At 42.7% G+C, this 23,769-nt stretch overlaps 1 protein-coding gene across 1 annotated transcript in view; it reads left to right on the plus strand.

Annotated features, from left to right (window-relative positions):
- COL24A1 (collagen type XXIV alpha 1 chain) overlaps positions 1 to 23,769 on the plus strand; it is a 331,418-nt gene that overhangs the window by 11,909 nt on the left and 295,740 nt on the right. The window contains 4 exon segments of the mRNA XM_021090341.1: positions 7,935 to 9,086; positions 9,089 to 9,258; positions 16,167 to 16,220; positions 18,635 to 18,688. Coding sequence (XP_020946000.1) covers positions 7,935 to 9,086; positions 9,089 to 9,258; positions 16,167 to 16,220; positions 18,635 to 18,688 — 1,430 coding nt within the window.

The raw sequence follows: 23,769 nt of genomic DNA on the forward strand, positions 1-23,769 counted from the left end.
AAAGTCCCTTGGCGCTACAGCAGGAATGAACAGCACACTGTAAATCAGCTGCATTTCAGTAAAATCTTCTTAAAAATGAGGGTCCCGGTGATTCACGTGCATTAATCGGCAGTATTGCAAAAATGCCCTCATACTGCCCACAATTACAGGGATCTTCTCATGTGTGATCTTCTCAGCCTCGTAAACTGCATCACAGACACACACGAGTCCATGCAAAGTCAACGCAAGAATTATCTCAGAATGAAGTTGTCACCTCTCCAAGAGGGAGTTGGGGATGGCAGGCGATAGGAGCTGTTTTTAGACAGGACATGCCCAGGTCTGCCAGGGCACAGATGCTTCATTTTCGTTTAATGATTCCTCCTCCTCTCCCGTGTGAGCTTTCTTGCTGAGAGGGAGCCTTTTTCGCCTACGTTCTAAATCCTCCTGTTCTGATCTTTGGGTTTTGATCCCCCTTGATATTTAGCATAAACTAAGAAGAAGAACATTTATCAGAAAGGCATGGGATGTGAGACTAGAAATGTAGGCAGGAGCTTAGATCACTAAGGGCCTGAGGCTGAACTGAGATGGGGTTTTGTTCTGAAAGCTCTAAGAAGTGCTGAGGTGTCAGAGGAAGCAGCGTCCTAAGCCAAATAATCGCTTTGTTTTATGCTTTAGACGCTTTCTCTGGCAGCAGTGGGCTTGACGGCTGGGACAGGGGTGTCTTAGAAGAGGCAGAGAAGTCTCTCCGGAGGCTAACATTAAAATCTCTCTAAGAGCAGGAGTCTAACTAAGGCTTATGTGGGACTTGGTGACAGCAGCTGTGGAGAACGGGTGGGAAGTATCAGAGGTAACTACCAGGTTACTGGGTAGACAACTGGATTGACGAATTCATCCAAGCAGCGCATGCTTTGACTTAATCATTGTTCTAGATACTGGACTGCTACTGTAAAAGCCAGATGAAGTTCTACCCTGATGGACTTAATTTTTCAACCAGGCAGTCGAGCAATAGGCAATTGTAAATATACCTGTTTTTCCCCTAAAAGTTCAGCGTTGTGAAGAAGGACTAAAGCCCAGAGAGGCGTCGGAGAGCTAGAGAGAGAGGGGCAGGAGGATGACTGCTTTGGAGCGTGGTCAGGGACATGTCTCCGAGCAGGTCCCATGCGAGCCTGGGTCTGAGTGAACTAAGGGTGCAGAGCGTTCTGATCAGAGAGAAACCTAAGTGCAAACACTTGACTTAAACATGAGTTCCGTGATTTTAAGGAATGAGAAACGGTCGGTGTGGCTGGAGCAGACGTGGGATGCAGTGAAAGGAGAGGAGTCAGGCGAGAAGGGTGCTGATGACAGAGGCTTCGGGCGCCACGGAAAGGTGTGCGTGTGTTTTCAGTCTGAGGGGAAGCCACCGAAGGACGCCGTGATGTACCGTATACTGTAAAAATATTCCTCAGACGCTGGTGGCGTTGCGGGACCGTCATGAAAAAGGCCCTGAAGTAAGAAAAATGAATGTGAAAGAAAATGTATTGAGTTAGCAGTGCTTGGGGGATAGCGAAGCTCTCGGGGATAAATTCAACAGGGAATTGGATGTGCAAACCCAGAAGAGAGGTTTGTGAGTCAGCATATGTGGTTCTCGAAACCATGGTTTGGATGAAGTCATTAGGCTCGATATTTACAGTAAAGAGAGCAGGGCATTGTCTTGGCAACACCATGCTGGATTCTCTACTGAAGAAGCACGTAGGTAAAGGAGACGCATCAGCTCTGCTGTGAGGCTCCCCAGGCCTCCCTAAAAGCGCTGCCCTCAAACTCGGCCTCTCAGTCTCTAGGTGGCTGCTCTTGGGAAGATCGTTTAAGTTCTCAGGGACTTGTTTTTATAACCGGCAGATGGTTAGGAAGAGTAGCTGTTTCATTATGTTGTTATGAGAACTATGTGGCTCAATACAGTAAACTCTTAGCACAGCGCCTGTGCATAGAATTTAATAAATGCTCTTCTTCAAGAAAAAGCAAGTCCTCTAATAAAGTGCCTGGTCGGCAACCCGGATCCTTTAAGTGGCCACTCATCTCTGAGGTGACACACGCTAGGTTGCTTCTGCGGCCATAGGGCCACTCGCAAAACAAGCAATTACCGTGGACAACTAAGTTCTCTCCTACTGTGTTCACTGGCACCAAATTTGGTGATTAAGGTAATGCTAGACAGTCTGTTCTCTTCTGGAAGCCTTTCTCTCGTCTCGCCTGCTCTCCTGGCCCTCTCATCTGTGCCGCTTGGCCTGGAGACTCTCTCCTGGCAGACCTCATGTGATGGCACTTGGCTTTGCTGCACTTGGCAGATATCGCATATTTGCTCAAAGTGAAGTCTGGTGGCGACCCTGGTCGGTCAAGCCTGTCGCTGCCATTTTTCCAACAGCATTTGCTCACTTCATGTCTGTGTGTCACCTTTTGGAGAGTCTCGGAGTATTTCAAACCTTGTCTTTATTATATTTATGGCGGTGATCTGTGATTAGTGTTCTTGGTACTGTTGCCAAAAAACGTACAACTTAAGGCTCAGATGATGGTTAGCATTTTTTAGCGATAAAGTAGTTTTTAATTAAAGTATGCACATTATTTTTTAGACATGATGTTCTTGCATAATCGCTGTAAGTACAGTGTACACATAATTTTTTATTCCCTGGGAAACTAAGCAATTTGGGTGACTCACTTTGTTCCAGCATTCGCTTGACTGCAGTGGTCGGGAGCAGAGCCTGCTGCCTCTCCGAGGCAGGCCCACATTCTCTCTTCAGTCAACATCCACTCAGGGCATCTGCTAAACACGCCCACAGCGAGATGTGAAAGGTTAGGACTAGAGTAACCATTAGATTTCACCTCAGGTACCAACTCCGGTACCGACCTCTCCGCTGAGGTCTCAGCCTGCCGTGGGGAGGCTTGCCCACGGAAACACCAGGCAACATGGCAGGCAGCCTTCGAAGGGGTAGACTGGCTGCGCTCACCTCATTTCTACCATTTATCAACTGTGTGTCAGCTTATTTACTCTGTCTGGACCTCAGCTTCATCATCTGTGAATGAATACAAATTTTAAGCATAAACTTGAAACCACGAGATGGTGTCTTTCCACTTTTGTTTTTGGATATCATACAAATGAAACAAGATGAATGAAATAATGAGTGAACCTGAAACCTCCCTTTTCAGCAAAGCTAGGGGACTGACAGAATCTTCAGACTCACGAAATGAGCAGACAAAGCAGGGGCCCTCAGGAGTGAGGTCACCAGGAGAGCTCGGAAGCACCAGCAAAAGCCAGCCTCCCAAAGGGGAGGAGCACAGCTGCAAGTCCTTAACCTTTCGCCTCTGCGCAAAACGAGGCTACAGGACCTGGGAGGGTGGCTGCTGCCCGGAAGGGAGTGCAAGGAGCGCAGACAAGGGCTAACTGGCCTGGTGGGGACAGCTCTCAGACAATGCATGAATCTACCTCCTAAGGTGAAGGACTCCTTCAGAGGTGTGGGCCGGCAGGAATGACTGCAGGGGAGGGAGAGAGGAGTTGTGAGCAGGACTGGCTGGAAAAGTCCTCCTGGACTCGGCTTGGTTCAGAGCAAGAGGTGGGGCTACATCAAGGAGCTGCTGGTGATGCTGCAACAGAACTTTTGGATTTAGAGATCTGGCAGGCATGGCCCTCTATCTTCTCCCTTCAGTAGCCCAATGACAACTGCTGGGCTACGAAACTGTAAGCAGCTAAAAGCAGTTGGCACAAAATAAGCAGAAAAACACCACAAGGTAAAATGTATGGGGAAACAGCAACGGTGAGAACGCACACGTTAAAAAGCACTCTGCGAAGGAAGATCAAGGTGGAAGTAGGAGAACTCGGGAAAAGCAAGAGATGGGAAGGCATTGAAAGGGTGTGAACTGTGAGCCTGTAGAACTCGGAAAAGAAGGAACGGGAAAGAGCCCATTCACAAAAAGCAAAAGGAAGTCGGAACACAAAAAACGTTAGAGGAAACAGTGAAGGTATGAGAAAATCAAACAAATGGAAGGCAAAGACCATCTGCAGAAAAATGATAGGACAACAGCGGAGAGTCCGCATACTCACAACAGGAATTTCTGAAGGAGAAAATTGAGACTATAAATAGAACAAATATCCAAGGTTATAATTCATGAAAACTTAGAAGTGAAAAAACAATACCAAAACTTGAATCTGCACGACAAACGGGCATACTGTGTGCCTGGAAACATTCGTCCAGAATGGTCAGTGTGAAGCCATATCCTAACATCACCACTGTACTCTGGGAGAAAGAACACATCTTTTGGGTATGCTGGAAAAAATCAAGTCACTTGGAAAAAAAATTAGCTGACTTCAGGTCTTTCTGTCCTAACACTCAGCACCTAAGGACATAATTACAAGATATTCAAGGGAACATAATTACCAGATACCCAAGGAAAGAAAAAAATATCAACAAAGAATGTTATATTCAGTGAAACTTAAGGGACAAGCTACCAACAATTTACAAAAGCCAAACAGGAAATACTCTCATGAACCCTTCTTGAGGAAGCTAATAGAGCATAAACTTCAGCAAAAAGTAAATTCGAAAATGACTGCAAAAGGCTGGCTCTATTTAACAGAAGAAAATGTGGGAAGGAAAGAGTATGTAAATACCATAGGAACCAACAATGTGGGGATGCTACAACCACCAGAGAAGTGGGAGGAAAAGGGGAAAAAAACCCAGCAGTAGATTGATTGTTGACTGGTTCATCAGAAGCTGGGAATTAAATATAATCCAAAGCTTGTAAATCAGATATAAGATGCGGTAAGAATATTTAATAATACTGTAAATACATTATAGTCTGGTAATGACAGTACAATGAGGGAAAACCACAGACAGGTATTAAACCATAAATATCGATGCAGCGAGTCGACATAAGTTATTCAAGAAATCCAGTCAGGGAGTTCCCACTGTTGCTCAGCGGAAACGAATCTGACTAGGAGCCATGACGATGTGGGGTCATTCCCTGGCCCCGCCCAGTGGGTTAAGGATCCGGCGTGGCCGTGAGCTGTGGTGAAGGTTGTAGATGAGGCTCGGATCCTAAGTTGCTGTGGCTGTGGTGTAGGCCGGCAGCTGTAGCTCCTGTTAGACCTTTATCCTGGGAACATCCATACACCATGGGTGTGGCTCTAAAAAAGCAAAAGAAAAAAAAAAAAGAAATCCAGTGAGGTATTACAAGAATAAAATACAACCATCAAGTAGATTCTATTTTAAATATGCAAGGATGGTTCAATCAAGACTTTTTTTTGTCTCTTTGCCATTTCTTGGGCCGCTCCTGTGGCATATGGAGGTTCCCAGGCTAGGGGTCTAATCAGAGTTGTAGCCGCAGCCACAGCAATGCTGGATCCTTAAGCCACTGAGCAAGGCCAGGGATCAAACCCGCAACCTCATGGTTCCTAGTCAGATTCGTTAACCACTGTGCCACGACGGGAACTCCAATCAGGAAGTTTTTTGAGTAGCGAATGCTTAAAAACACTTAGCTTTTAAAAAATCCTAGCTATTTGTCATAAAATACATCAAATAAAAAGAACTGAAGGAAACATATGTACACATATGCTTTAGAACTGAAGGAAGCACACATGCATATGTATAAACATTGGAAACATATATATACTAAGGTTTTAAAATAATACTTTCCAATAATATTTCATTCTAATAGAATCAGAAATTTGAGGCAGGTGTGAAGCACAAAGATTGGTTTTCTTTGGGCAAAAGTAGCAGCCCTGGACATCATATCACATACTTCTGACTCTTCCTTTGTGCAAGGGTAGCTGATCTGGCATAAGAGAATGATAACTCTCACATGCTTCATGTATACGTACTATATATGTAATGTATACACACTGCTAGTGTGACTTTTCGTATTGGCCGTGTGATGGTTTATCCCTCGGCTTGAGAAAATCCTTAGCAGTGATTAGTACTGGACAAGTCACAGACTAAGCATGGTATGCTTCAGGAGTGTAAATTTTTCCTGAAGATTGGAATGGGAATAGTTAATGGATTCAGTTGGTAATTCATGTCTAATATTAAAAGAAACAGCCATGTTATGGAGTAAAACTATTTTTCAGTAAGTTATAATTATAAAATATGGGAAGTCAACGATTTTTTTGATATTTTAATAGGGCTTCTCCAAAATATTTTTGTGAATCCCTGGTACTGCATATATAATTTATAACTGCTGTGAAGAATATTTTGATGGAAAAGTTAAAGAGACACTGTCATGAAATATCTTAGATAAAAACATTTGTAATTTGATAAAAGTTTTAAATGGTATAACTACATTATAAATGATGGTTGTTCTAACCATGAAATAAAACCTTTGAATGTTTGTAAAACTCTCTATGAGAAAACATTTTAACTGTATTGCCAGATTACCCAAGAGTGGTATTCAGTAATTCTTCAATGCTGTATATAGCTGTTGGACTTGGGTCTGACATTTGCTGCTGTGTTTGCTAGTTGTAATAAACATGAGTCATAAAATATCTGCCAATTTCCTGAGAAAAGAAAAACTTAGATGATGTGTCATCTTTGTGGCTAATCTTTAAAACCTTAATTTTTCCTCACTTATCACAGTTTCGAATGAATAATTCTTTAAAAGTTCTTGCTGGAAATGATTTTATAGGTACAGAGATAACAAATGGGAGACATACAATCCAAAGAATAATAATGATCATATGGCTAAGCTGTTCTGTATCTTACAGAAAAGGTTTATCATTCTGTACAAATGGTATTAATTTATAGGGCTCTAGAGGTAAATGTCTTGTTTTGCTTTTTGTCTTTTTATCCTTTTTTAGGGCTGCACCCACGGCATATGGAGGTTCCCAGGCTAGGGGTTGAATTGGAGCTGCAGCTGCCAGCCTACAGCACAGCCACAACAACACCAGATCCGAGCCACGTCTGTGGTCTACACCACAGCTCACAGCAACACCGGATCCTTAACTCACAGAGCAAGGCCAGGGATCGAACCCGCAACCTCATGGTTCCTAATTGGATTTGTTTCTGCTGCGCCACAACAGGAACTCCTCTAGAGGCAAATGTCATATCAGATCAAATTCTGGAGGGGAAATTCATTCATTAAGAAATTACAGAACTATTTGAAGGCAGGCGTAATAGATATCCAATAGAAATCAGACATAGACTCTGTCTTCCAAGAGTTTATAATGATAAAAATTCATATTATATAAAACCTATATTTTATAATAAATATTGAGAGAGTCTACAAATTGTTTGGATTAAAAATTACTGGGGTGAGCAGAGAAAAAATGGAAGAGAAAGTCGGGAGGGAGAGAGAAAAGTGTGGCGATCAGCGATGGGGTGCATTTCAGTTTTCTCATCCAGGAGTTTTCAGGGTGCTCGTTCTTTATGTGTGGTACCCACTTAGGGGCTCGGGCGTAGGAAGGGCTCTCGTGTGACCTGCAAATTCTCAGAACGCTGAAAGGAAAAACAGCCTGAAAAATTATAGTTTAAAGGACTGTGTGAAACTTGATTTGTAACGTGATGTCCAAATTGAAAGTTTTGTTTTTGTAAGCATGTCCCCAAGTTTCTCTTTAACGTAGAAGCCATAAAACGTTAAGCTCTAAGTTAAAGAAGTTAGTGGCCATCTAGGAATCTTTGAACACGTACATTCTTTGGCATAACAGATAAGTTTGGTAATTGGGAAAAATGGGAGAACATTTATTGAATTTGGGGTTCAGGGGTCTTGGGGTGTGTATATGTGTACAGGCATATGTGCGTGTGCTTTGAATTCTCGAGGGTGGCATCTCACCCTCCCTTGCCGTACCTCTCTTGACCTAGAAATGAGTTCCCGGTAGAGCAGGTTTATTTTAGGGATTGCTGCTGCTGTAACTACAGGAAGATTTTCTCATACGCAGACGTTTATGTGAACACGTGAATGCCTAAGAGTAAGATTCTCTCTCTTTCTCCCTTTTGCATTTCCAGGCATAGATATTCTTCATCAACTAGGCCTTGGAGGCAAAGATGTAGGACACTCGTCACCAGTGACCGCTGTGCCATCACCGTCCACGCCATCTCCTCAGGTGGTCCATGTAACAAATGACTCTTACGTTGAGTCACCGCTCAGGAAAGTTTTACCGGTCAGCCTAGCGCAGCCATTTACAATAATAATTGGGTTACAGTCCCGTAAAGTCAACAGTGCATTTCTCTTCAGCATTCGAAGCAAAAACAGGCTGCAGCTGGGAGTACAGCTGTTACCTAAGAGGTTAGTGGTGCACCTCGGAGGAACGCAGGCTGTGAACTTCAGCCACAGCGTTCACGACGGGCGGCGGCACGCGCTGGCCATTGCCGTCAGCCGTCGGGCCGTCTCTATGTTTGCTGAGTGCGGAGGGAAGTCCTTTCGCAGAGAGACTCTTGCGGACGCTCAGACCTTCGATTCCAACAGTGTGTTTACCTTAGGAAGTCTGAGCAGTGACTCCGCCCGTTTTGAAGGAGTGCTATGTCAGCTGGATATTATTCCTTCCGTAGAAGCACCTGCAAACTACTGCAGATATGTGAGACGGCAGTGTCGCCCCGCCACAAGCCTTCTTCACAGCACCATTGTACCAGCTGAGATACCAGAAAACTCCCCGCTGCCCAAAAGATCTGCTGCCAAGCCCCTGTCAGAGGACCCATTTCCTGCAGGCAAGGGTGGTCCTGATGTCACCTCCAGTGACTCTGCAGCGGTGCGTAAACAGCGAAAACACCAGCCATCAGGGTCTCAGCTCACTTCTCATTCGGGGAATGTCTCTGCTGTGGGTCTTATGAATCATGGGATTCAGACCAAAGAAATGATTCCTGAGCAACTTGCTCAGACGAATGCAAGCCTGCCAGTGACCCATCGCAGCCTCAGTGAGGCGAGAGCAAAGAGCACGGAGAGACTGAGTTCTCTTCCCAATGCGTCGGACGACACCGCACAGCGCAGCGATCCCGCACCTGCTCTGTCACCATTGAAGAAGGTGTCACCTACTCGTCCACACAGGAAACAAGACACACCTCTCAGGAAGGCGATTGCAGCAAATCTACATACTAATGAGCTCACGGAACTGCAACGGATTTTAAACACAACCTTTTACCGCAGGTCTGAGGAGCCGTCTGCGGCAGTCCCCCGGATCTAAGGAAGGAAGGTGGATTGGACCCTGATGCCGCTGACCCCATGGACAGCAGCCACGAAACCAGGCAGAACGATGACTGTTCTGACGATGAGCATCTGAACGCAGTGCTTGAAATGGAGAATCTAAGAGGGCCAAAAGGGGACCCTGGACCTCCCGTAAGTTGTCGTTTTTAAAAGATGTCTTAGTGCCCTATTTCCCCATACATGTCAAAAAGAATTCTCTGGGCTCAGTAATACGAACAGATCAATCTGTCTTAGGGTTGCATCTTGGCTATAGTAAGTGAGTCGATGGTTGCTGTGACACACGCAACCAGAATGCAACCCTGGCTCAAGTATTGTACCTTTTTTTTTGGTTGTTTTTATTGGCAGGCTAAAAAGGTTACTTAATTCTGGTAAAGTGGTCAGTAAGTTATGTGTTTTTCTTGTTCAGTTGAAATTCAACCAGGAATTCAACTGCTAAATATAGATCAGCATTCTTTATAAAAGACCATAGGCTTAATGCATAGTCATGTTAAGAGAAGGTTATAAAAGTTACAGTAGACTAAAAAAATTACTTTAAAACCATTATTAAATATACTTTCAGAAAAATAATATCAAATGGATTTAAATAGAGAATAAGGTTTTAGAGAGAGATAATTTTATAGTAACTCATTGGGGAAAAGTAAACCCTTATAATCATTCTAAATGAAGTATTTGAATTTCCATAAATAACATTTCATTATATCTTGCATGTAGTAGCCAACTTGTATTTATAGATTAATAAAAGTTCCATTTACTTCATACAAAAATAGCCAGTCAGCCCATCAGTCTATTCAGTAGAAAAAAAAAAAAAGTCAAGCCCCTTAATAATATGCATAAACAGGAGTTCCCACTGTTGCTTAGTAAGGAACCTCCTAGTATCCATGAGGACGCGAGTTTAATCCCTGGTTTGGGTCAGTGGGTTAAGGATCTGGTGTTGCCCTGAGAGGTTGTGTAGGTCGCAGACACAGCTCAGATCTGGTGTTGCTGTGGCTGTGGTGTAGGCTGGCAGCTGTAGCTCTGTTTCAACCCCCAGCCTGGGAACTTCCACATGCCATATGTGCAGCCCTAAAAAGACAAAAAAAAAAAAAAGAAAAGCATAAACAGAACAACGAAATAATAGACTGATTATTTTCAGCTCTGAAATTCTTTTGTTGTGTAGGTGCAAATATGAAGATTTGAAAAAGTGTTTAAATTATTTAAAACTCATTTAAAGCTATTAATGATAACATTAGAAAATTATGTTTTCAAAAGCTTTTCATATTTTTGGATACCTTAAGCAATCAACTTATATGTCTTTAGAAACTGGTTTTTCCCATTACAAGCTGATGCTGAGCAAGCAACTCTTATTAGCGTGAATGTTTAAAGGTTTGAATACAACCTGAGAATATATTCCTGAGAAGTAAACTTCTCTGTTACGATAATTAATAATCAGCATATTACTAGCAAACTGAGCTGCTGGGCAGACAGAGTAAACAAATAGTTATGGAAGCCATTACTTTCTTCAGACAAAGTCAGAGCGGAGTACGAGTTTCTTCTCTGAATCCAAGAAGGGTCATTTCAGCACTGGTAGGTGAAGTGTATCATTCAACAGATATTTCCTTCGTCTCTGCTATGTGCAAAGCAGAAATACAGAGTCTGTATGTCACGGTTGTCAGCTGACTTTGCGATAACGGAGATGCAGCAAGTACACTTATAACTACGGCTCAGGGCAAAGTAAGAGAAATGCCACTGAGACATACAAACTAAATGAATGGAATATGCCTTTTCAAGGGTCGATATTTTTTGAGGGGATCCTTTGAAAGATCACTTACGGCTGAGCTGTTAAGGACAGGTTATTGTGGACAAAGGTAGACATAGGCCTCAAAGAACAGACATGACTTTGATGGGTGAAAGTCTTGATGGCATAGTCTTTATGGAGGAAAACGGCAGAAGAGCTATACTCATTGAGACTTGACCTGTGGCAGACACTCCACTATGCCTTTTACATCCATTATCTTAAGAGAACTTTGTAAGTTTGGTATTAGCCTCAGTTTTCAGGCGAAGAAACTCAAGCCCAGACCTATGACCGCATTGCTAATAAATTATAGAGCCAGGATTCTGACCCAGGTTTTCTGCCTCTTAAGCGCAAACCCTTTCACAGTAGGCTGAATAATTTTAGGCAAACAGAAGACCCACACTAGATGTGGGACGACCGTGGAGGCCTTAACTGTCAAACTGATAGTTCTGACTTTATGCTGTTCTCCGCGGGGAATGGTGGGTTTCCAAGCAGACATGAGTAGCGGAGTCAGCCTGGTGGCAGTGTCCAGGGCAGACAGGAAGTTCCCGCTTCTGCCCTCCGGTTCCAAGCCCAGGACATTGGGCTGACAGCAGTGGAGAGCCAAAGGAAAAGGAGGATTCAAGAGAGATTGTGGAGGATGGTTTGGCAGAACTAAGACGTTAACTGGACCTAGGGAGCCAGCGACAAGAAGGGAATCAAAGATGACTCTTAAGTTTTACGCCTGCGGATTGAGAGAATGGTACGACTCTTACCAAAACCAGTCACTAAGAGAGGAAGTCCGTTTGAGGAGAGGAAGGTAGTAAAATATTTGAGGTGCTCTTGGCAGTTCAGGCAGCTGTTGGAAACGGTGAAGAAGCCCGAGTGAAGGAGAGGAGGCCCGAGTGGGGCTTCTCCCGTCGGTGTGACATTTGCCGCTGGAGGGCCGGTTTCTAGGGAAAGGAGTTCAGTGCAGGGGACGAGCCAGAGCCTGCGGAGCGTGTGCTGTGAGGCTGTAGAGGAGGCCGAGAGTAGGCGGCAGGCCAGTCGCAGGGCGAGGAGGAGGCAGTGCGCGGTCACAAGAGCGCCCGAGTTGCGGGGATGCGCCGCGCTGCGGGGACCTGGGCGGCTGCGGGCCGAGGCGGCGGAGCAGGCCCGCGGCATCCGCGGACGGCCGGGAAGGTGCCTCCTGCGCGGGGCGCGTCCAGCCTCAGCACCGCGGCGCAGTCTGGAGGTGGCCGTTAGCGAGTGGACAGCAAAGCGAATGGCAGGAACTGACAGCTTTGTGAAGACGCTTCTGCAGCTTCTGGAATCGGATGTGACCGTGTGAGGCCTGAGGCCAGCCTGACGTTTCCTCCTTGCGGGTGACTGCTTTTCCTCTGGATGCTCACGCGGTTCTTTTATCTTTGAAGCTCATCTCATTACTGTATCAGGTTGTTCTGGGGTTCTTTTAACCTGAGGACTATTTTTACTTTATTATAGAAAAGTCTCTGTATTCTTCTTTTCCATTTTCTCCACTTTTCTGCAGGCACACCAGCATGCACATGTTAAATGTCCTTTGGGAGGAGAGTATTTTCTTATCTTCTCTACACTCATGTCTGTGTGATTGCTTTTGTCCCTTTCATTTTGTGTGAATTCAGTTAAACTACATCCATATCCCAACTGATTTTTCAATTCCATTCAGTCTTTATTGCTTTTGACTGGCTTTCATCTGTAATTGTTCCATTTTTGCTCTTTCAACGTTCCTTAAGCTCTTCTGGCTCACATTTTATTACCTCGGCTGTTATTTTTATCTCATAACTTTTATTTTAGCTTTTTTTTTTAAAGACTATTTTGAATCTAAACTAGATGAACTTCTTCTTCGTTATGTGCAGTAATTCCCTCCTGATAAACGATTTTCATCTACCTTTAATTTATGCTTCTGTCCTCAAACTTTCCCCACTTCTTAATGTTTCCTCCTGGTTACTACTCCTTTTAAAATACAGACAACTCCATCCCGGCCACTGTTCGTTTTAGAACAGAACAGGAGAGCAGAGGGGGAGTAAGGTGGGTTGGTACACAGCAGCAAAAGTAAGGTGCCACCTTCACCACCATCTTCCCAGGTTTGTTTTGACGTCTACCTGGAAACACAGCTCGTCCCACGTTCATGCGCAGTTTGTCGTGAAGCCTTTGCTCGCTCTGAGCAGTGATGTGATCCGGCTCTTCCTTCTCCCCTCCCGCCAGGAGAAATGCAACGGAGCATAAAAATGATGGCTCTTCCTCTCCAGCTCTCCCTTCCTCACTCTTGGTTGTTTGACCTGGGTCTTTACAGGGTGGTAAATTATATCCCCGTGGCCTTCTCATTCCCCTTTACTGTTGTCATTGGAGGATCACTGAACGAAGATTCTGGACTGTGAACCTTTCAGACATCTGCAGCCTGTCCAGGGTTTGAGGTCTGAGGAGGTTCTTTGTTTTTTGTTTTGGTCATCTCTCAGCATCTTTCCTTAAAGTTTTTCAGTATTTGGAAGATAATTTTCATATTTTGTGGTTTGTGGTTGTGGGCTTTTCCTCGTTTCATCAGCGATGTTTTCTTCTTTTGGTGTTTTATGTTGTTTTCAGTGGATTTTGAGGGGAGGAGAGTAGTTTTAAAAATGTTCCCATTCTGCCATTTTTTAACAAATTCTCCAGTGATCCTTTTAAAAACATACATTATGTCATCCATTTGTTTAGACTCCTTGGTGGCAGGAGAATAAAGCATCTGGAGGAAACTCAGGACCCTTGCCACCTCGGGCATCTGGCTCCACTCTTGCCCCCTGCAGCCTCCTCCGGTCCCACTTCTCCTTGGTCCCACTCTTGGTTTCATTTCAGCTCCTAATAAGACCACATTTTTTGTGCTGTTTTTACTTGTCCCTCATTCATTTTATTCCTATTTTCTGGAATTGTATTTTTCAACTCCTCTTCATTTTGGGGTCTAATGTAGCACTTCCTCAGAGAAGCCTACACCACAATCTAAATGACATACACTAAGCTGATCTTTCTCAGCTGCCTGTTCTTTTCCTTTATGTCACTAAATAAAAGGCATATCGTGGGTGTATATGTTATTGACTGTCCTTTTATCTCATTGTCAGCTCTGGAGGATTTGATCATTCCTAATGTTTATTGAGTGAGTGAATGAGTGATGAGTGAATGGATTATAAAGGGAATTTTAGATGCAGGATTTCCAAGATTAATTGACCAGTCATTACTGGCTCTTAGAAGTATGGGTCTACTGAATACATTTGCCTCAGCGTCCACATACACACGTCCAGTAGTAATACTGCTACAACTAACATTAACTGAGTGCTTATTGTGCCCCATGCATATACCTTTAAAAAACTGCTCTATAACTTACCGGTTAACTACTTTATATCAGACATAGATAAGGTATGTCATATATAATATTTTTAATGCTCACAATAACCCTAAAAAGTACATTTTTATTGTCAGTATTTTAAAGACGAGAAAACCAAGGCTTAGAAAGAGAAAGTGACTTGACCAAGGTCATTCAGCTAGTAAATGATTGAAGCGTGATTTAAATTCAGATTGGGAGACTGCCATACCATTGCCCTTTTACTAGAATTATACTTTCCCTTAATAGCCAATAAATTCAAGGTTAAAGTGCATTTTCTAGTACTGTATTTATAGGAGATAATTATCCTCCTCAAAAAAGACATGCCATATAAAATTACTTGCTTTCTGGTTTCTAGAAAACTCATATTAATTGTTCTCAAGAATATGGAAATGAAAAATTGTACAGACAAGTTAATTTTTTTTATTATTGCTTATTAAACAATTCAAATATTTCAGTGACAACATAAAAATTCTCTTTTCCCCCATAGTATCTAATATGAACTGCTTTTCCAATGTGCATGTATTAGTATTTTGTCACAAAGCAACATGCTAGGGCAATAACTCAAACTAGATATTTTGTTTTAATTGTGCATTTTTTTCACTTTTTCTTATTTTAGGAGACTTCAAATCACCAGCTGTTAAATTCTGATCATAACAACAGAACCATACCAATAGAAAAAAATTTAATTTTTTTTGAAAATAAGTGAAAGTCAATTTTTGATGGAAATTAGTGATATAATAATTGCCAAAATATTTGAATGACTCAGAGGGAGCATGCCCTCAGTTTGGGGTGAATAGAAACAAAACTTTTCTCTTAATATTAGGGAATACATGAATTTTTTTTTTAAGTTGGGGGTAGGAGAAGGAAAGCATAAAAGTAAAAGGAAAATGGGCAGTTTGAAATTATATAAAGAACATTACAAAATGCAAAATTACTGTGGCATCAATAAAGGAGAAAGTTTCAAAGAGAAAAGTGCAAATAAAAATGAGAATCATTAGGTCATGGTACTTGTTAATGGTAGAGCTAGTGCCTTAAACTTGATATGTCTAATTTCAAGGCTTGTAATGCTCTTACTGTGATAACGAATGAATGTTTGTAAGATGGAACATGCGCATGCTCTGTAGACATGAAGAACAATACCATGTCAGCAGAGAGTGTGCACTAACAGTGAGATGAAGGGACAGATCGATGAAGGAGTGAGTATACATTAAGCGTGTCCCAAATGACTATTTGTTCTTCCACAGTTGATTGTTAGTTAGTAAAAAGATGACAGAAGGCATATAAGGAAGCAACGTAGTAGTTTTTTCAATTGTATTTGACATATTTAATGAATGCCGTTTAAAGACTCAGAGTACTTTAATAACTGACCAGTATTTGCTTTCATATTTTGTTTTCTACAAACCATAGTGACCTCCTGGTACACTGCATTTTGGGTAAGGCAGACTTATTACTGAATATACAGTAATAAATAGTTTAACACATGACACAGATTCTTGGTATAAGTCTTTTAAAAGAGCATAAAATGGTCAGTGCTTTCATTTTTCAAGGCAAGTCAGTCTTCTTTTGAAATGTGTTTGAAAAAACCTGTAGTGCCGGTCTCCAAACCCTAAATTGAATTCCTCTCTCAGTAGTAAAGTAAATTTAGGTAAAAAACTACCCACACAACTACCAGTTATGGTCCCTATAAAACCAGATACAGTGGCTGTAACCATAAGTCACAGACTTCCTGCTGCCATATCTGGCAGATTAAAGAGGACGCGTGAGTTTCAACTCTCACCCTGCTGATTAGGGTGAGGGGTTTCATGTTATTTTAAAGTCATCAGCAGCTGATAACGGGGGATGAAAAAGATCCCTGGAGTGAGAATCTTACTAAGACTTGCGAGAAAAGATGCCTTAACATGCTGGCATTTGTCTTCCCAGGGTCCCCCCGGCCCAGCAGGCATCCCAGGCCCATCGGGAAGGAGAGGTCCACGGGTGAGTAGACGTGCTGTGTCTCGCTTGCTCTCAGACTTGCTAGCTTCCCAGTATGTTTTTCCTGGTATTGTACAGCAGGACCCTCGCCTGCATCCTCAAACTTAGTCCTACCTTTGCCAATTCAAAAGAGGCTCGGGAGCACATCCCACTTGTTTATTTGCATATCAACACCCAGCCAAGGCATTCTCTGTGAGCATGCCCAGGAAAGATGATCAAATCAGATTAATGGCTGTTCTGGTGGTACTTGTAACATTATTCTGCATTATAAAGTGATGTCATCTGTAGTTGACAGTCCAAGGGGGGGGTGTTTGCTTTGGGAAATGAGGAAGAGTGGGCCGCCTTCAGACAGTGCATTCTTGGATTACACAGTGGAAAAATTAGAGCTATAAACCAGAAAAATAATTGTCCTGAGGCAAAAAGCTGCCTTCAGGATGAGCAGTAGTTTCTCACAATACACACATCCAGCAAAAGATTTACTGCTGTGTTAGAACTAGTTTCTTTCAAAGCTCAAAAGTAAACATGGACTTTTACTAGCAAGAAATTCTTCAAAGAGCTAGAAAAAGAATTGTGATTGTGTGTTAAAGACAAATGCAGATGCCATATACAGTCCACTTTCTTTCCTGATTTTTATTTATCATGCAAACAATATAGTAAAAATCACACAAAATATTGCTTTAATTGTTTATATTCACATAAACGCTTGTTCACAAGAGACTGCAGATGAATGTTCACTGAGCTCTCGCTGCTGTTTAACGTTTCTTTTCCTTCTCTCCTGGCGACTGGCACATCCTCCCAGAGTGCCCTCTAACCCTTGCCCGCTGCCCTCCAGCCCACAGACCCCTTCCATCCTCCTGCTTCTCTCTCGGGAGACCCAGACCCTGCTTCTCTGAGGGACTGGGCTCATCGCGCACCAAGTCTATTCCCCCTCCACCGCTAGGGCTGTCCTTCTCCCCAGAGGGTGACTTTTTCTCACTCGAGATTTTATTTGATTTGGCAACAACCAGCCAATTATCCTTTTAAAGAAATCTGAAACCTTTCATTGATGTTAAGTTTTCCTTAAGTTACTGTCCCTTCTCACTCTTGCACTACTGAGCTTTGTGAAATACTTTGTAGCCGTCGCCCCTAGATCTGCATAAAAAACTCATTAATCCTTATACATTTTCCATCTACTTTACTAAGAGTTATTTTTGAAGATTACACAAATGAGCCATCATGAAATCTATTTTTTCCTTTCATTTTAATCTTAAGTATACCTGCAATGTTTGTGTTGCTAGAACCCTCTCCTTTCTGAATCACGATGCTCTATTAATTCAGAGCTGGGAAGACAGGTATGTAGATAATTATTAACAGTTTGTGCGTTACGATAGCTTGTTTATGCAACAAGCATGGGGGTGGGGGGTGGAGGGGCACCAAGCCAAAATGAGTACAGGACACCTGGAAACCTGGAAGCCTCTCTGGAGAGGAATCTGAGTTCTTCTACTTGTTGGTCATATGAACCTAAGTTTCCCCATTTGTAAGTGGACATAAATAAGGACCTTGCAGGACTGTTAGAAGGACTGGCGATTTAAAAATGGCATTAACACAGTCACTTGCACATAGTAGGTATTTAGCAAATAGAAGCAGTTTTTGAGTTCAGATGGACAAAGGTATTCATTGAGACGCTGACACCTGCTAAGTACTGCACTGGTAATATAAAAAACAGCCTCTTTTCAAAGAATTTCTAATCCTGGAACTAAACAACACATGTCATAAGGAAGTTAAAATACCAATAAAGTATTTAAATAACAGAACAGTATAAGAAATGTCCAAGGCAACATACAGTGACTTACAGATGATTTCATGTGCAATAACATCTGTGGAAGTTAGTGGGAAAGAGAACTCACTTCATGCTGGTGCAGCCAGGATTTGAAAATCAGGTGGGACCTCAGTTGATGTCTGAATAGTGACGTGGGCAGGTGTGTCTGTGTGTCCCGGGGAGAGGGTGGTAAATGAGCTAAGTCTTTAAGGCACACATCACGGCATCAGCAAAACCCAAGTGCGGAAAGAGGGTCACCACTTGTTGCGCGAGGAGGAGTCGCTGAGCCATTGTACTTTGTTATTTTTAGGCTTCTTACGCTGCAGCTTTTAGAAGTAGCACGAAGCAGTGTGGCTGGAGATGGGGTGGTACACAGGGGACAGAAATAACTCCAGGCCGTGTTTTGAAGCAAAGAACAGAAACCACAGCGCTGCTCTGTAATTGGGGACTGTTCCAAGACTGAAATATACAAGATCCAGAAGAGATAAAGGACTTTGTAAAATAATATATCCATTGTAATAAATTATTTTATGTAACATTTATTTGCATGCTATAATAAACACTGTTATCTGTATCTAGACAGCATCTGGGAACCATCTGACTCTTTTACTGTTTGCAGGGCGTACCGGGGCCACATGGAAATCCTGGGTTACCTGGACTGCCAGGTCCAAAGGTGAGTGGTTACTAGTGAGTGTCACATGACTTTCCTCACATCGGCGAAGAAGGTCTTTAGCCTTTCAGGCTAACCCTAGGGTATCAAGGATCTCTGTCATCCACAGAGCATGACTCTTTAATAAGAGCGTCTTGGCCCGGCAGAGAGCCAGGTTCCTGTGGGAGCCCAGTCACTCTGGGATCGTTCCAGAGGGTGGTGGAGTCAGGCACAGCCCTGCTTGGATGTTCCAAAGTCTCGACTGTCAAGATATGATGGCGATATACGGGCCCTCTGAAATAGATTATGATTTGAGTAATTTACCTTAAGGCTATTTTAATGTATAAATAAATATTGAGGAAATAAAGTATTTATTTCCCTGGTTCACACTTCCCTAATATTTTCACTTGGAAAAAAATCAGTGAGGATAATGCTTATAGGATACTCATATTTTTATTAGGAAGATGACTAACCTGAAATCCTGTATAGAGAGAGGCTACGTATGAGCATGTCTGGTTGTGTGGCGGCTGCACATGGTAGATGACAGTGTGACAGACAGCAGTGTGACAGATACAGGAACAAAGCATGGGAGAAGATATGCCAGGCCGGCTGCCTTGAGAGAGGGTACAGAAATGGAAAGGTGATTAAATTTATATGTATATATGTAAGCATTAGCGTTTTGGTTGCTGGTCACATCATGAATACTTCAGGGTTTTTTTTTGTTTTGTTTTTTGTCTTTTTAGGGTCGTACCTGTGGCATACGGAGGTTCCCAGGCTAGGGGTCTAATCAGAGCTCTTGCTGCCGGCCTATACCACAGCCACAGCAACGAAGCATCCGAGATGCATCTGCAGCCTACACCACAGCTCACGGCAACGCCGGATCCTTAACCCACTGAGTGAGGCCAGGGATCAAACTTGCAACCTCATGGTTCCTAGTCGGATTCGTTCCCGCTGCGCCACGACGGGAGCTCCTCGGAGTTCTTAACAACCGCTCTGCTTATTATCTCACTCGGAAGTAACCATCTAGATGTCCTCACACAGCTACAGGCCAAGATAGAGCTTAAGAGCACAGACTTCAGAGGCTGGCTGACTGGGTTCAAGTCTTAGCCCTCTTGCCTTTTATGATTAGAAGCAAATTACTTGCTTAGCTGCTTTAAGCGTCACTTTCTTTTTCTCCAGAACTGGGGGAAAATAGGGAAAATCAACGTATGTCCTAATAGGGCTGGAGGGAAGGCTAAATAAATTAATGTGAGTACAGCACTTAACATGCGAACATGCCACGACTAGTATCATTACTATTAGTAAGCGATGACAGCTGATATTTTAAATCTTAATTTCCCAGGGTTTCTCGTCACACTCTGCAGTTTTTTGAGTTCAATAAAATGCCTTGGACAGAAAAAAGACTTTGAACTCAAGTCTGGATGTGTAACAGTGAAAGAAAAGCCAGACGCCTTCTAAAGAATTTAGAAGTTTGTTGTAGAGTTTGTGACTCCCTGGCCCTTCAAGCTTTGTTTGGGGACTTGAGGAGTATGTGACTCTTCGTGGTTGGTCCGTGTCCCCACCCACCTCCAGCCAGCAGCAAAGTAGGAACTCAAAACAAGTACATCAAAACACAGAGAACAGGGCCAGGAGCAAAGAAGATAGAGTGGAAAGACTTCATTTAATTAACTTCTTACAATGTATATACTTATTCAGGAGAAAATACTTGAGAAAATGATAAAAAAAAATGATCATTGTTCCAAGGTTACAAACAGGGTATTTTTCGGTGTTGACTAGTAGGAGTATGTGTCTTTGGTAAGATGATCTAAGAGAGATGAAATTCTGAATCTCGAGATTTCTCTTCAGTATTACACTTAGTTTTGCGGGTATAACTGTCACTCTGTTTACCAGTAAGATATTTGTATGAATGGTATATGAGGTCTTTTAAAACCCCTCCGTTTAATTTGCAAGCAGTTAACTAAACCTCTTGGGAACGTAACTGTGTGGCCTGACTATTGGTCTTCGATTCATAGTTCATGTAATAGCCTGGTGCCCAGACAGCCCACCGTCTGTGGCACGTGCGCATGCTTGGAGGCCACCACACGGTGGGAGGTGTTAACAAGCAGCGCTGAGCCGGAAATGCATCAGATACAGCCTGTCGTGTGTGGTTTGTAAAACCAATTTTCCGAGATATGTGACATGGCCTTTAAAGTAGTCAGGATTAACAGAACATTCAAGGTTTATACTTTATAATCCTTTTATAGTATTTACTCAAGACAATGCAATAAATACACAGATTTCATGCTCTTGACAATAAATTTAGACATGTAATCATAGGATTTATTTTCCTACAGAGAACAAAGATTCTTTTAAAATTAAGGGATTTTAGAGCATAAAGACAAATTCAGCATTTTTCTCTTTTCAGTTATTGTTTAGTCAGAATAACCTAAGAGAGAATTATTGCCCTCTAAGAAAATTATATAAAAAGTCATCTTGGAGTTCCCGTCTGACACAGCGGAAACACATCTGACTAGGAACCATGAGGTTGCGGGTTCGATCCCTGGCCTCACTCAGTGGGTTAAGGATCCGGTGTTGCCGTGAGCTGTGGTGTAGGTGGCAGATGCGGCTTGGATCCTGCGTTGCTGTGGCTCTGGTGTAGGCTGGCAGCTACAGCTCCGATTCGACCCCTAGCCTGGGAACCTCCATATGCCGCGGGTGCGGCCCTAAGAAAGAAAAAAAAAAAAAAAAGTCATCTTGTCATTGGCACAAGAAATCCTCTGTCCATTTCAAAAGGGGTTACCTGAACTTATGAAAAGAGCGGACTAAGGCAATTACAAGTTTAGAAAAGTTTAGCTGACGTGAAAAATGCAGTGCGTTATGGGACCTTTATAACAGTCATAGTTGGATTAATGTACTCTATGAAAATTGTTAGAACCAACCAACAGATGCCTTATAGAAGCTGATGCTGTGAAGCATATAAGCCATCTGGTAGAAGACTTGTGTATAGTTGACACTTTAGAAAATACTGTTTCCCTTTTCTGGAGGAGCTACTTATAATTAGGCTAATCAGAAATGCAACTTTTACTAAAAATGCCACGTTTATTGCTTGCTGTATAAAGCAGAGTCCTGTGGCTCTTATGAATGCCAGCATCTAGGTCCCCCGAGGGGCTCACCCCTTGTTTTCTTTACCTCAGGGCAGGTTTTCCTTTTCATTAGGTGTCTAGAAATACTCGATTGCATCCTAAATATTATGCATGATGTGCGGATCTTGAGATTCATTTATCTTTCTTTTAAAGCCTCTTGAGATTTGATTTGTTCTGTAGGAATTTAAATAACTGACTTATTACCTTAAGGTTTGGAAACTTTTTAAAGGATGGATGTTTCAGTTTTGCTTGCAGTGTTAGTATGGGACCATTGGTCCAAGAATATAATAACTGTTTATAAAGTGTAGCCCTTTCTCAATTTCGATGGAAGTTCCCAGGCTAGGGGTCAAATCAGAGCTGTAGCTGCCAGCCTACACCACAGCCACAGCAAGGCGGGATCCAAGCCACATCTGTGACCTACACCACAGCTCCCACCTGCCGAGTGAGGCCAGGGATCGAACCTGCATCCTCATGGATACCACTCAGGTTCATTAACTGCTGAGAGCATGACAGGAACTCCTGGAAAGGTGTTTATCAAACTATCTCCCATGTTCCTCGAATGATGTAGCTCAAACTCCAAACTATTTCTGCCACAGTGACCCACAGCTGAAATTTGTTAGTTATTTCAGCCTTTCAGTTGTTGCTTTCTGCTGAGCTTTTTGGAATCTATCTCACGGAAGTAAATGACAGGATTAATCAGGAATTGAAGAACATCTCTATTCAAGCTTTTTTCTTTCTTCTTAGGACAGTCATTCTGGTACCCAGTACTGTCCTCTGCTACCCTTAGTCAAAAGGTTTATGGTTTTCTGCTTGAACTCTAGTTACTCTATGCAGACTAGGAAGTGTCTTTAAGAGAAAAGCTGTATGAATGTGTTTTACCCCAAGTGGTTGCTTCTTTCAAGCGCTGAATCCCTTCCAGTCCTATTTTTTTATTGCTCTCCTATGCATTCGAATAGTTGTTTTATGTATCTTGTCCTGACTCTACAATTATAACCTACAGGAGGATTAGTTGCATACATGCTACTCTGCCACTATCTGAACCAGAATTCTCAAGAGTCCCTTTTTGATCCCATTGAACTGGAGATGACCATTTAACATCCAAGTGGAGACACAGAAAGGGTATGTGGGTCTGGAGTTCCGGTAGAAGAGTAGAGTTAAAAATACACACTTCAAGAGTCATCAATGTATATATGGGATTTGAAGCTGGGGAACGGATGCGGTCACCTAGGATGAATGCAGACAGAGAAGCTCAGGGTCTAGTACATGAGGAAGATGAAGAGGAGCTAGCACAGGGGACTGAGACGGAGTGACCAAGGAGGTAGGCGAGGGTAGGAACAACAGCCTGAGTAGCGAGGCCTGAGAGAGGAGGCCTTCTGATGCACACAGGCAACTGTCTAGGGGTTTACTGACCGAGAAGGGATGGGGCTCAAAGAAAGGTGCTTCTGAAGACTGGAGAAGTTAGTGTATTTACTTGGTGATGATAATTATTTTAGAGTGAAGTAAAAATTAAATTAATGCGGGGAAGACAATTCACTAATGTCCTGGTGAGAGAGACAATGGGGGTTTGGTTATATAGGCAGAGGATTTTGGAACAGATTAAGGTAAGGAAATGGATTTGGTTTGGAGAGCTTGTGAAAGCTGAAAGCAGTATAACCAACTAAGAGTAACAAGAGAGAAGTTATGAAATACTCATCTATGGAAATGGGAAAATGAATTGACTGAGGCAGTCACTGGACACACCGGAAAACAAAACAAAAAACAATCAATGTAAGAAGTCATAAGTTTAAAGTGAGATTGTCAGCTTGACTTTTTTCTCTTAGTCCCATTCAGCTGCTAGGGGTAGGGGCTGAGTAGATAGAGAGTTTATATTCAAGAATTGCCAGGTAAGCCTGTAAGACAGAGGGACAAAGAGGCAATGGTGTCGTTTTTGTATGTACATAAGGAAATGGTCACATGACCCTGGTATTTAGGCTGGCTAAGGCT

This window comes from Sus scrofa, chromosome 4, assembly GCF_000003025.6.
Source record: "Sus scrofa isolate TJ Tabasco breed Duroc chromosome 4, Sscrofa11.1, whole genome shotgun sequence".
Taxonomy (NCBI): Eukaryota; Metazoa; Chordata; class Mammalia; order Artiodactyla; family Suidae; genus Sus; species Sus scrofa.